The sequence below is a fragment of the Pteropus alecto genome, unplaced genomic scaffold (genome assembly GCF_000325575.1).
Source record: "Pteropus alecto unplaced genomic scaffold, ASM32557v1 scaffold106, whole genome shotgun sequence".
Taxonomy (NCBI): Eukaryota; Metazoa; Chordata; class Mammalia; order Chiroptera; family Pteropodidae; genus Pteropus; species Pteropus alecto.
In genome coordinates this window covers 17,164,783-17,179,067 of record NW_006442103.1, presented here as the reverse complement: position 1 = coordinate 17,179,067, position 14,285 = coordinate 17,164,783, and the positions used below count along the sequence as shown (strand labels likewise).

General features: G+C 41.7%; 1 protein-coding gene and 1 long non-coding RNA gene across 3 annotated transcripts in view; both read left to right on the top strand.

The window, feature by feature from the left end:
* LOC102892621 (vesicle-trafficking protein SEC22b) overlaps positions 1 to 6,433 on the top strand; it is a 16,340-nt gene extending 9,907 nt beyond the window's left edge. Inside the window, exons 4-5 of the mRNA XM_006919692.3 lie at positions 766 to 912; positions 4,487 to 6,433. Coding sequence (XP_006919754.1) covers positions 766 to 912; positions 4,487 to 4,641 — 302 coding nt within the window. The 3' untranslated portion in view covers positions 4,642 to 6,433. The remainder of the gene's footprint in view (positions 1 to 765; positions 913 to 4,486) is intronic.
* Positions 6,434 to 7,182: 749 nt separating this feature from the next.
* Positions 7,183 to 14,285, top strand: part of LOC107196245 — an 18,170-nt gene continuing 11,067 nt past the window's right edge. For both annotated transcript variants that reach the window (XR_003048661.1, XR_001517631.2), the window contains exons 1-2: positions 7,183 to 7,945; positions 11,594 to 11,784. This is a non-coding gene — a long non-coding RNA (uncharacterized LOC107196245). The remainder of the gene's footprint in view (positions 7,946 to 11,593; positions 11,785 to 14,285) is intronic.

Here is a 14,285-nt window from a genome sequence, read left to right as displayed (position 1 = left end):
GGGCTCCCCATTGGCTGAACCTAATGGGAAGCTGAGGGGCAGGAAGCGCATTGATGTGGTCCATGCAGGTCAGCTTCCCAAGGCCAGAGCTGGCGCAGCAGGGTGGAGAGGAGATCTAAAGTGGCAAATGGAAGGCATCCAGCACCTGTAATTTAAGATTATTCCAAATGTTGAGAATATAATCTTTAACAGTAAGTCATTCTTCTCACAGTTCTAAGAAATAGGGACATGGATTAACCATGACTAAGACTGCAGTTTTATAGTGGTATTTTGGGAGACTCCCTGTCACATGTTTGTTTTACCTGAAGTTTATGAACAGAGTGAAATTGGGAGTATATGTTAAAAAAAATACTTTAGGATAATTTCTTTCAACTTTTTAATGATAGAATAACACTTTTGCCATATTAGGCTGTAAAAGTGCTAGATTGGTGCCAGCTAGATTGGTCCTTTTCGGGAGATAAATAATGAAACCCTAAAGGTCCATGGGATGCAGTTCGAGAATTTCTGCTTTCAGAACAGGCTTACTGCAGTGGGTCTTAATTTCTCTAAGGGTCCCAATAGCAGTTACTTCTAATTCGAAGGTGTGCAAAGGACGTTTCTCCTGAATGGTCATCTTGTTATATCTTTACACAAAGAAACCACATTTAGATTCTCATTCAAGAGGTGGTTAACCATGGAGGATTGCAATCCAGGACTAAACTCCGAACTTCTGTTCTGCCTCGGTTCTTTGATGGATTTGATGGTGACTTTTCTTCCTCCTTCTAGATACCTACATTCAGAAAACCAAGAAGCTCTACATTGACAGTCGTGCCCGGAGGAACCTAGGCTCCATCAACACTGAGCTGCAGGACGTGCAGAGGATCATGGTGGCCAACATCGAAGAAGTGCTCCAGCGAGGGGAAGCGCTCTCAGGTGCCTAAAAGCAGTGTGAGCCTTACGAAGGGTGGTTCCCGTGCCAAAGGCAAGGGGGGCTTGCTGGGGTACGGGGTGCCTTGATGCTGTCAGGCTCTGTCAAACACTCTCAGACTTCATCTCAGACGAGATGACGTTACAAAGCTTCTAACATGACTCGGTTTTTCATAGCATGATTAGTTTTCGTTGAGTTGGCACAGTATAAAGGTCTCATCCCATATCAGAAGCAATTACTGTTTCCAAAAGATTGACAAAATTAAGGAAATATTTACAGAAATCGTCGATCGCAGTGTTTCCTGAGCAGCCACTTTGGGAGACCTGACTGCTGCCAGATCAAATGTTATAAGATGCCATTTTCATCAAGGCATTCTTCTGCTGGAAAGCTCTGAAAACCTGTGACTGCAGGAAAAGATCTAGTCTGGTCTCAACGTGCTTTTCATTCGTTCGGTCGTTATTGTTGAGTGCAAGGCATTGTGTTCTTCTTAATGGCAGATAAAGAGATGACAAACGCCCTCATTCTCCCCAGTTCACAAACATTCTGGCTCCCAGGTCGACTTCCTCACCATCTTAAACCTGTTCTTTAAAATCTAGATGAGAACTGCCTCTTCCAAGAAGCCTTTCCTGATTCTTACGGCCCACATCACACAGATCTTTTATCCTTCAAACTCTTAAAGCACTTAGCGCCAATGTTTTTTAGCACATAATGGTATGTGTGTGTATGTACGTGTGTGTGTGTGTAGTACATAATGGTGTGAGTTGTGCGTGCGCACATGTATGCATGTGTGTACTTATTTACCTAATTTATGTGAAAAAAATAGATACTGACCTAATACTGAAATGTTACTGAGTGTTTAATGTGGACATGTACTCTTTAAGGGTAGTGCTTATGTGTTTCATATCTATTTCGTATACTTTTTATTTCTCTCACAGTACTGATTACAGGTAGATGCCTTAATGACTATTTCTTGAATTGAACCTCACTACATATTCATGAATAAATGGATTTTTTCTTTACTATATACTGCGAATTTTAACCTTTTTGTCGATAGCCGTCATTCAGCATATAGCTTCATACTCTCTAAACATCAAATTTTGGGTGAGAGAGTCTGTATAAATTTTCATCACAACAGACTTACAGTTTCTACCTGGGATAAAGTAAACCAGTACAGGATTTTTTTTTTTTTAATCCAAAATTTATATATTGGTCAGTTTATCAAAAATGTGAAGGATTCTCACCTAGTGCTTTGCTGGTTGCTGCAAAGCTGATATACTGAGTGAACAAGAGGTACTTTTCTACCCTTTAGTAACTTCATCTGATTGAGAAGATAAGAAACATAGTCACAGAGTAATTGATAGATGGTATAAGGGAACAAACATCAATTGGACCCTTACTTTGTGCTAAGCAAGCAATATGGTAGGGAGACTTTACATATATATCTTACTTATTCTTTAAAATAATCCCATGTGAAGTGGGCAGTATCAAACCAGCTTTATAGATAAAGAGGCAGAGACTCAGAAAAGTGAAGTAGCTTGCTAAAAGTCACGCTGCCAGTGCCTGGCAGAATTTGTTGGCCTACGAGACCTTGTCTGTCTTCAGTGTATGATAGTTTTAAATAGATCTATAGAGAGTGAGAGCTATCAACATGCAGAAGTAAGTAGATAAATGTGAAGTGAACAGGAAAGAGTTCTTGAAATTTGATACATCAGGAAGGAGTGAAGAGTGGTATTTTAAGAGAAGATATATCTGATCAGAGCATATGTGAAAGACAGTGAAAAGATTAGCCTACCTCAAAAAAACGTTTTCTTCCTCTTTAAATAAGCTTCTTCGTAATAAGAATCCATGTTTCATCGCTGCTTCTCCTTCAGATTTTTAAAGTTTTATAGCTAGTCTACTTTGCATTTAAGACCCAAGAATAATCCCTATAGGTTCTTTCAGCAACATCAAATTATGCCCTTATTTTCCTGCCAACATATACCTGTTTTTTTAAGCCACAGTTTTGTCTTTTCATTCAAAGATGTCACCTTACCAGACTGTAGATTCCACAAATATAGGGGTCATGTACATTTTGACCATCGTTGTATCCTCTAGCACTTTACATGTTGCCTATAACATAAATATATGCCGAATGACTTCTCCAAGCAGTGGCTTTGTCTTTACGGTATCACGTGTTTCTAAGTGTTCCTATGTAAAGGAATTCTCTTAACTATTACTTACTTCATGTGACCTGATACTTGTTCCTCTGACCAGTTTTTCTCAGTGGATTTAGATTCATTTAGCAAATATTTATTTATCGAGCACTGACTGTATGTCAGACCTTGTTCTGGGCAGCGGGGCTGCACGGTCAACAGCAGTTACAAACCTCTGTCCGGCGGACTGTACGCTCCAGGGAACTGGCTCCAGGTGTCCCGCAGCGTCGCCATGGTTCTTCCTCACCCCCTCACTGTTTCTTTACGTGACGAGGTGTTTTTCTTACTCACAAGCCAAGTCACTCACTGAGAAGTGGCCCATCATGCCTGTGTTATTAAGTAATGCCACATTTCTTAATCAAAACCAGTCTCTGTTAGGCAACTCCAGATATTCCAGAGCATTCCCTAAGGAAAACAAAATAGTTTTTCAAAAATTTAAAGGACTAAACAGTGTGATTAGAATTCATTTATGTCAAACCGAGAGCTTGTTTTTATTATTAAAATGGACCATATATTTTAGTCCAGTCTATCTTGTGTCCATCTGGCTGTTCCTGTAAGGGCTCAGTGAACAATTATAAGAAGATTACAACATTGCAAACGTCCTTGTGGGAAAAAACTAAGATTCTAAAAAGCTTAATTTGGTAGATATTGGTGGTTTTCTAGTATCTGTTATTATATTTTAGTTACAGCTTTTTCATGTCTGTTGAAATATAATTTCTGATAGCTTTAGCTTCCTAATAGTCTGTCCTATGTGGAGAATTTTAGAAAATTGGCAGCAGTCACCATTGAGATACAGCTTATCACCCAGTGTCTGGTTCACTGAATTTTCTGATTCCCTGAGTCTTATTTTACATGGATTATTATGTTTCAGAATCTGAGAGAATATAATTTAGACCCTTGAAAGATTGTGAAGATGATTAATGTCGGCTTACATCAGATGTTTACCATGTGCCGGTGCTGTGCTCACGTTCCAGGCGTTCTCGTGTGTGCTTGCTCCCTGACATAGTTACTGTCGTTATCTCCATCTCGTAGATGAGGAAACTGGGTCTTTAGAGGGACCGAGTTGACCAACGTCTCGTGGCTGGTGCAGCTGAGATTTGAACCAAAGAGCCCGAGGCCAGAACCTGTGCTCTCAACCACCTCACTGTACAGCCTCAAAGATTTGAACCTAGTTTGGTCTGATCATTTTTAATGCACTGTAGATTTTACAGAACTTTGGGCTTGTGAGTTAATCAGTACATAACAACCTTTTACCCTTAAAAGCGATGTAATTTAAGCTTCATGGTTGTTTCGCATAGTGCCACTCATTTTGGTTACTTTTATGGCTTAATACATTTGGTAAATTCCCAGGGACTAATTAACGTTTTCCTTTTTTCTCCTCTGACAGCATTGGATTCAAAGGCTAACAATTTGTCCAGTCTGTCCAAGAAATACCGCCAGGATGCGAAGTACTTGAACATGCGTTCCACTTACGCCAAACTCGCAGCCGTGGCCGTGTTTTTCATCATGTTGATAGTGTATGTGCGATTCTGGTGGCTGTGAAGTCGCGAATCCAGTCACTGGCAAGGGAGAACGTAGAACCTGACAGGTGTATGTTTTCGGGAAACCGAGCTCACAGAGATATGTATTAGAATCCAACTGGAACTTCCGCCTCTAAAGACCTTGCGAGAAAAGACACATCCTGAAAATGAAAGGTCACACCTCCTTTCATGCAGCTTAACCCCATGTAGAAAGTCTCTTTTGGGGGCAGACGCTTTCTCTGGGTGCTAAGCCGTATGTACGTTAGGGAACAGTAGGTCGTTGCATTTTGTTTTTTCCTCTCCTAGTGTTTTACATTTTTTTAAAGCTGCACTTACTGGGGCATCTTCATCCTCTAACAGAGCCATCAGTGAGATTGGGGTTAACCAACCTGTGCTAGCAGCAGTCTGAAATTCCTTCAGAGAAGGAAGCCCTTTGGGAAGTTTTTGACGATCTAATCAACATTCCTTTTGTCAGCGACATTTGTGATTTTCCGTAATCTGAGTTTTCGATGGCCTTTTCAACAAGACTCCAGCATGTGAAGGTTCATTGCTGTGTGTGCTGCAAAGATCTTGTCTCTTGGCCCCGATAGGAAGTTAACCTTTGTTCCCCTTTTGTATTTTGCTTATTGCACAATTGCTTTAGGGTTAAATTAATTATATTAAGATGCCTTGAAATTATATTATAGCACTCCTTGATTAAGAAGCTAAAATGTTTTCTGTCATTTATTCCTTAAAAGACTTAAGTTAGTTTGGGACAGTCTTTATTTTCAGCATCTGATGTGTGTTAATTAAAGAGGGAGGATAGTACACAGATAGCCAGAGGCCCCTGACTCAATGAGAACAGACCGTGACTGCGGCTTTGTCCCTCCCCTTCCTCACTGTCCCCGCTCGTTTCCCCCACTCTCTTTCCTCCTGCCTCAATTTGCTAACAATTTAAAAACTCTTGTGCCCAATAGTTTCATGTCCCTTAAGTGTCCTCTCAGGACAGTCTCAGATTTCAAAATGGAGAACGTTCAGCTGTGTAGTTCATTACATTTAAGTTTTTGCAGAGTGACAAAAACTACTAAATACGTTTACCCGGAACGTCTCTCAGAGCACCCCACACCTGCTTCAGTTTGTAGAAGTTCTCTGAGAATGTTCTAGACATAGAGAACTCATTTACAGTGGCTTCTGTTCACAAATAAAAGGACCTGCGATTGTCCCCTTTTTGCTCAGGGATAATGGGGATTTCCTTGTACCTTCTGAGACAGAATTTTTAAAATGCGAGGATAGGCCTTTTAGATATGTCACAAGGGTCTGCGCTATGACCTATAACTCCTACATATACTGAAAATATTTCTTTAAATTGTACAGGAAAATGAGCCAACTTCTTACTTCTTAACATCCTGAAAAAACTCCAACCAGTGAGCAATTTTATAATGCTGTGGGGTCATCAAATCTACTGTCCTGATTCCTGATAGAGGAAAAAAAAAATTCTATTTCCTTCTAACAAGGCAAGGAGAAACACTTTTATTCCTGATAATTTACAGAACTAGAATAAAATTTTTGTCTTTCCATTTTGGACCTAAATGTGCCAGTTGGCATTTTGTGCATGGAATATGAAATTACTTTTTATAGAGAATAAGTGCTTTTCGGTCCCAAAGGCTTGTCCCTGAGTAATGATGGTGGTAACGCGAGCCTTCGAAAGGGGGAAAACCTGAGCAGTGGCGCCCTAGCGTCCGGTGCTCCTGGCACAGGGAGCGTGGCAGCTCGTTGTCGAGAGTTGCATGCTGTAACCAAGTGGCCAGCAATGAAATAAATACTTCTAGAATGTTTCCTTCAGTGTGAAGTTTTGTTACCTAGTTTATTTATGCACACATGTCCTTCCAGGTGTATTTCTACCTAACCTCAGTGGGTTAATTAAAAAAGGAGAAGGCGGGGTATGGAATGACAAAGGAATAGGAAAACGGTTTAAGGTTACGATGGTAGCAAAATGAGAGAAAAAACAGTCATAATACGGCTGCTGCTTCTGTTCTTTACTGGAGATGGTGGGAAACGAAGATGAAATGTATCGGCAGCCAAACAGGCCTCTGAAATATAATGCCATAAGCACTGTCCAGGGTTTTGGGGGACACACTGGGAAAGGACACCTAATTTGGGAGGGAATGTGATAAGAAGAGGCAAATGGGGTATTCTAGACGGAGTCAGTGGCTTGTACAAAGTCACGAGTTAAAAGAATAAGGCATGTTTGGGGGATTGTAATTAGCTTGGCTCAACATAACCCGAGGGTAAGTGTAGGCATTTGAGACTGGAGGAAGAGCCAGGCGAGGCGACTGTCATAAAGTCTTGTCTATCGTGCTGAGGAGCTTAGACCACACTAATGTCAGTGGCAAGAGATGACGTCAGATTTATAGTTTTCAAATGGCCGTTGTGACCGTAGCGTAAAGGATGTATTACAGGGGGATAAGCTTGGAAGTAGGAAGGTGGAACTGAAAAGTCATCAAAGGTAGAACGAGACATAGGAGACAGGGTTCAAGTGATTTTCAAGAAGAGTATTCCAGATACCAAATAACTAATAAGACATAGGAGACAGGGTTCAAGTGATTTTCAAGAAAGGAGTTATTCCAGATACCAAATAACTACTGTTTACATGATGCTCTGTTAGCTTATTTAATTCTCATGTTGACGTTTTGAAGTGAGTACTGTTCACGTGATATGGATGAAGAAACTTTACGAAGGCTACCGCTCTGGCACAGAAGACTTCACTGATTTGTCCAGGGTCGCAGAGCTGGGAAGCGATGGAGCTGAGGTTTGAACCTAGGCAGGTTCAAATCAGTCTGCTCTTCTATGTGCCACCAAGAGGTCAGATAAATGAGTACCCAAAAAGGTACTTTGAATTTAACAAATAGGAACTTAATCATACAGGCAGAGGTAATTCCAGAGACGTGGGGATAGACGTCGGATCACAGTGGGTTAAGATCGTGTGAATTACCAGGAAGTGAAAATGTAGAGCTACTCTTACAAGTAGTTTTTCTAGTTGTTGTAACACGGTTTCCTTATGTGCTTTAATAAATTTCATGGATGTTAAAATGTAGCAAAATTTAGCAAATTATATATACATCTGTTCATTTAAATGTCTAACAGTGGTTCTTAAGCTTTTTGGAAAACCTTTAAAAATCTGATAAAGGGTCTGTGTCTTTACCCAGAAAAACATTCAAGCGTACACACGTATCAAGTGTCACACTCTCTGCCAGGGAATCCAAGAACTCCACGTAGCCTGCTCATGACCTCGTGGCCCATGGTCCCCCACTTAAGATCCCCAGATATGTAGGAGGTAGAACTCAAAGGTAAGTACCCAGAAGCCTTGAAAACTGTCCAGAACTGGTGAATTGGAAGAATTCTACAGTTTGAACTAACTGTGGATGAGATGCGTTCTTGAAAGATTGTGTACAAAAAAAAAAAAAAAAAAATTCTACCATATTTTCTATAGTATATTTAGAAGTCTGGTTGTACAGAAAAAAATTTTGGTCTCAGTTCCTCAAAATCACATTTAAGGATCTTAAAATTTATATTTTCTGCTTTTATTAGGAAGTCTTGCAAAAGCAAGTTCAGACAAATGGATAATTATTTCTGTACACACATTATTAGTGATGTACACAAAAGAAGACATCTCGGAATTTAAATGCCATCTTAGTTTCCATGACTAAGGACTTGAACGTCGGTGGCCACACAATTACGGCTCTTTGGTTAGAATATTCAGCAGAGCTGGCAACTCCACCTGGCTTCGCAGAAGCTCAGCGAGAAAGGAAAGAGCCGCGGCTGCACAGGTGTCACTGTGATTGCACGTTAACTGCTCGAACCAAATAGCTTGCACAGGTCCCCAAAGGAGAATGTATAGCATGTGTGACAGTTCGAGATAGAAAGGGCAAATCGAGTCTCACATCCTTTTCCGTTCATTACAGAGAAGCTTGACCCAGCAGTATAAAAACAATCTCAAGCAATTCAATAGCTTGGTTCTAATAAAGTTTATTTCAAGTGCTATAACTGAATCCATATTTTTGATTAGAAAAAAAAATTGTTTTCCTCCCATAACCTTTATTTGAGCACTGTGTATTAGGCATTTTACATGTATTATTACAATCCTCATAACCCTTTTCCCAGCTTGCCCCAGGCCACCTAGCGAGTCGGAGTACTCAGGTTCAAATCCAGGACTGCTAGACGCCCACCTGGCCGGCACATTGTAGTGTTCACTACTCCAGAATAATCCTGTAGACATGTTTGTCTTAAGCACTGCCATGGCGCTTTGTCCTGTCAAGTGACTAGTTAGCTTCCTTTTGGGAAAGTCATATATTATTTTAACTTTTCTGTCATTTCTCCCTGTATTCCTTTTTAATGTTTTTTGTTTGTTTGTTTGTTTTTTGTTGTTTGTTTTTTGCCTCGAGTTCTTGTTTGTCCTTTATCATTCTTGGTTTGACTTTTTCATTTGATCTTAATTCAACATTTTTTCTACATCTTTTTCAACAAGGTTTAGCAAAGCAATTTTTGAAAATAAATCTCCCCTTCCTAATCCTTTCGCCCATTCTCTTTCTTCCCCCCACTGTTCTCTCTCACTGGTCTTATCCCTTTTCATTTTACTTCATTTCCCTAGATGCTGTCTTTACTGAGGAGTTAATGTGATGCTTCAGGTTTGCTTCTGTAAGCAAGAGCTTCAAATCAACGGTTACATTTACTCTTTGTTTTTTAATCTTAATTTATCTTTTATTGATAAAAGATAGCATAGTGTGATCTCTTGCTAAAAATACAGATATGCCCCTGCTTTAAGGAATCCCTTTATAAAAAATCAAACATTGCAAGAATTCTTCAAAAACAAGCTCCTCTGGTTTGTCTTCTATATTTGGGCTTCCACTAACACTTGTATTATTGATAACTCCAGAGTATACCTATCTTCAAACTTGAGGTCCAGGCCTAAATATTTTTGCTGCTTGTTGGATATCTGTGTTTGAATATTCTTAAATACTTAAGTGCATCTAAAACCTCTCCATCCCATTACTCTCAAAGGTAAGACCTAACCTGTGCTTCCCACTGTATTGCAATTTGGGGGCATCACCTGCCATCCCCTTTACCTGAGCTACAAGTTGTGAACTGCATTTGACTCCCACGTTTTCTCCTTCCACTTCTCAGCTGTTAACCAGAATCTGTTTTCGCTGGATACCAAAAGTTTCTCATCCATCACTCCCTTTCCCTTTGCCCTTGGACTCGCGCTCGCATTAACGAGGCGTCCTGGCCGACGTAGCCCCCGCACTGCTTACCTTACCCACGTTCCTCTTTCAACCCGATACTGTCATGTTAACGCCAGAAGTCTTCTTAAAGAGCTAATCGCGCCCCGTCTTTTTATGATAAAGGATCACGTCCTCAGTCTGCCTCCCACAGTCTGACCCTTTGTACCATTCCAGACTCATCTGCTACCACCTCGTGTTCCAGCCACACAAAATCATCCAGCCTCTGACCAGTCGAGCACTTAACCTTGAGCCTTGGCTCAGGTACCTTCTCTCCAGGACATGCTTTTGTGCGCCTTACCCCTATCCTTTTCACTTTCAACCTCCTGAAGTTCTCACCTTTCAAAGACAGCTCTGTCTCTGTAAAACTGTCCTAACATCCTCACCCTCCTTCCCTCCAGCCTGAGAGAAATTATAATTTCTTCCTCACTTGACAACTTGTTCTTATCAGCATAGAACCGACTGATTTCAAATAGCCGTCGGTGTGTCCTTATTTGACTCTTCGGCTATATACCGTGTAAGGTCCCCGAGGTAAAGACCAATTCTATTGTGTTTATGTGTCTGAATCCTTGGCACTCAGTTTGATGACTGGCATGTTGGAGGGACTCAGCAAATATTTGCAGAATGAGTGCGTCGACTTACAAAAATGTGTGCACACGTTTTCTGGAACTGGACTGTTCTGTAAGCCAGGGATGTACATATACTTTGAATGGAAGGAGAAAAAGTGGAGTAAAATGGTATAGGCCCAACGGGAATGGGAAAGGAAAGAGGTACGTTAAAAACTCGAAGCCAAAGAGGACCAACAGGAAGATGCTGTCCTAGCTCTCCATAGTGACCACACCAGGTAAGAGGAAGAAAGATGATACAGCAAATGAAATAAATAGATTCTTTAGGGCAGAAACAGCTGAAAAGTAGGGTGAAGAAGGAGGCAGTTCAGGCATGGAGACAGATTAGACTCGAAGACAAACAACGTCAAACAGACTGGCAGACGTTGATCTGGAAAGGTTTCCTGTTGACCAGAGCCGTCATATCTGTGGTCGCTTTTATGTTGTGTGGATTAGAGTAAGTTAGCTTTTCATGTCACTCCTTACCAATCTGACATCTGAAAAAGTGACTCCGGTTCAATGATAAATGCCTTGACCAATGTGCCATGTAAAGTAAGACGTATTTTAACCATGCTAAAGTTAAACTGGTGTAAGCCTTAGTTTTGACCAAATGATGGCAGTTTGCTCCGGCCAGACTTCTCCTAACGGGTCCCTTGTGAGGAGTGCAGGTGGACAATGAGGTTCATTGGGCTGGATGCGCAGGGGGTAGGGGTGAGACCTACGGAAGTAAAGACAAGAGCATAGCAATTCGTACGCCTTTTGTTTGTCCACTTGGATTGGGATGTTTATTCGCACACTTGGAACTTTAAAATAAAATACCTTGACTCTCAAATTGTTTTCTCTTGACTTTTTTTCATCTTTACGCTCTACTTTCATCTCTCAAACACAGTTTTCCCCGGTAGCAGAGTTGGGACTTAATATTACAAAACTATTTGCCAAAGATTTTTGGAAAAGCCACTAAAGAACTAAGTAAACGTTTGAGAAGTTCTGCTGTGGTCCATCCATTTGCTCGTGGGATTTATTTAAATATATTTGTTCTTGTTGTTTTCGCTAGCAGTATAGATAGCCTTGCCCGAATCATATGCAAAGCAGCGTGTTTGTTTTCATCAATTAGGTGAACACGATAATGTAAAATGGACATTGCTGAAGAAGGATGGAGATGTACGAGAAGCTGCAACAGAGACAAATCACTGGCATCACGTGCCGCAGTGGTTTGTGGAAGTAAAGGGAGAAAGCACTAAACGGGGGAGTCAGGAGACTTGGCTTCTCGACCCAGCTTGCCCCTCTGCAGCTGCGAGACCTGAGGTAAGTTATTTAGTCACCACGCCTCAGTTGTCCATGGGGATGGTACCTGTTACGGCTATTTCAGTGGATCGTTGGAGAATGAAAGGAGGTAACAAATGCAATAATGATTGTGAGCGTTTTATGAACTGTGACGTGAACCTCCACACGGTATCGCTGTTATTACCGTTCTGACTGTCCAAGGAAAACACTTGTGACCAGTGCAAGCCTGCCCGTTCTGGAAACTAGCAGCCCAGTTCTGTAATTATTTTACTCCGGGCGGGGCCGTGCCCTGGTCTGGCCATGGGGCGGTGTTTAGGATCCTTTAGCGTGGCCCATTCCTCAGGCCATGACTTAGTGTTCCCAGCAGAGGGCAGCAAAACTCCAGTCCAAAGGCTCTTGGCTACTTTCTCTAAGGGCTTTTTTTTTTTTTTTTTTTAAAAGTAGCATTTCCATGAGAGAAAAGCAAGGATACTGGAAAGGGAACAGCCTCTTTAAAAAATGATGGTCTCTAAGTGACAGACAAGGCAAATCCTATTATCATAAACACCGTAACAAACATTCACTAATTTCAAATAATATTTTGACTTTTCCATCTCCTCTCAAGAAAATAATTTGGGCTGTTCCTTTAATCTCATGTTTATGATTTGACTGGAAACCCCTAGCCATGTTCTTCCATTGAACCTCAGATTTTTAGATCTCACATAACACCAGCTTTTAAATAACTGTTTTAGTTAATGGAAAGTAAGTCGTACGGGCCTGATTCTCTCCATTTCAGACGCCTAGCTAAGTCCAAAGAATGATTCCTCAAAGTATCTAAAAATATGTCATAGAGAATCTGTGTCGTTTAGAGCAAACACTGTCTCTGTGTAATCTTTCTTATTCTTTCGTTATTCAAATGAGTTCGAAAATATTCTTGCGCTCCTACACCTTGTGAGAACATCAGCGGCGAACATTTGAGCTGTTTCTAACAGCGTACGAATGAGGTGCCCGCGTACGTGCTTTCCTGAGGTTGACAGCCATTGTCCTTGCTTACAGATCAAATTTCTCACCTGTACCCAGAACAGCCGCTCTTGGCTTGAAGAGAAAAATGCAGGGAGATGCCCCGTGTTTCAGGAGAGTCTCGAGGGGCCGGTGTTTTCTCTCTCCTGATAAATGATAAAAGAGCCAGTCCTGAATCTGAGGCTTTTCTGTCTGCTTTGCTACAGAGAGTGGGTAGAAAGACATTCGGTTATAGTTTTTCAATTCCTTCCGCTTTTGTCAGTTCGTTTCTGGCTCTGCTCTTGAAAAAAATTAAAAACACTCCTTTTCCCACTCCACCCTGTCGACCGCCACCCCCAAGTCCGGGTCCTCTTTCCATTCCGGCTAAACCTCTTCCTGTTCTTAAGAATTGCATCACATTCTTGGCGTCATGTTGACCGACACCCCCACACTGGCACCAGAGAGCGTACAGGCCTCTTTATTGGTCGAAAGTTTTTGTCTGGTGAGCATGGAATAAGTCACTCACTTCCTGACTTCCAGCCCTGGCTGAATTTGCTTCTGGAAAAAAATATATATATTCCTTGGATTTCTGTTTGTTTATTTATAAATCCCCTTCACTTCAGCCCAGTGCTGCAATGGGTGAAGATTTTACCCAGTAGGAACGGGGAGGGAGGGCATTTGAGAGAGGGGGACTAGTATGTACACCCTGCCGAATGAGCTGTCTGCCTTTGCTCTTTCCAATTCTTCATTTCTTCTCTTTTCGACCCAGTCTAATATGGCATTGGCGCCCACTGTGTCTAAGGGGCTTTCTCTAAGGACGGTAATGCCCCCCATATTTCTAAATTTCAGTCTTTGTCTTTCTTGACTCTGAGCAGCATCGGATGCTATTGACCTTTTTGAAAGACCCGCTGTGGTCCTTTGGTGTTCAAACTCCATGATTTTTTCCTGCCTTATTCACGGGTCTTCGGCACACTTCGCTCACCCTCCACGTTCGATCAACGACGAAATTCAGTAAAATTCACTTCTTCGAAGCTACCCACTTATCCTCATCCCCACCTGGCCTAGTGATCGCCTCCGGGTTTGTGCAAATCTTTGCTAGTTTCCCGCCTTCGGGTTTTCTCCCCTTAGATCATTTTCTGCCAGTCACCAGGAAGCTTTTTTATAAATGCGATTTCGATAAAGTTGCCTCCCTGGGCTCAGAATCTTTTAGCTGCTTCGCACTGTCCTTGGCACGGCCCACAAACCCTTCACAATCAGCAGGCTGCTGACCTGGCCCTGGTCTGCGCCCCGCTCTGCGCCCCGCTCCTGCCGGACACCCACGTTCCAGACACACCCGGCTTCCTCGTCCAGGCCCCACTGACGCCCCTTCCTTCACCTGGGACAGTCCGTTACAGGACTTCAAACACGGCTCACCGAAATGCCACTCTGAAAGAGTCAGTTTTCTTCTTCCTGAATTAGAACTGAATTTGGATGCTTAGTTTTTAATTAATTCTTTTTTGAAGTCAGTAAACGTGTTTCTTAAATTTATTGGGGTAACATTGGTT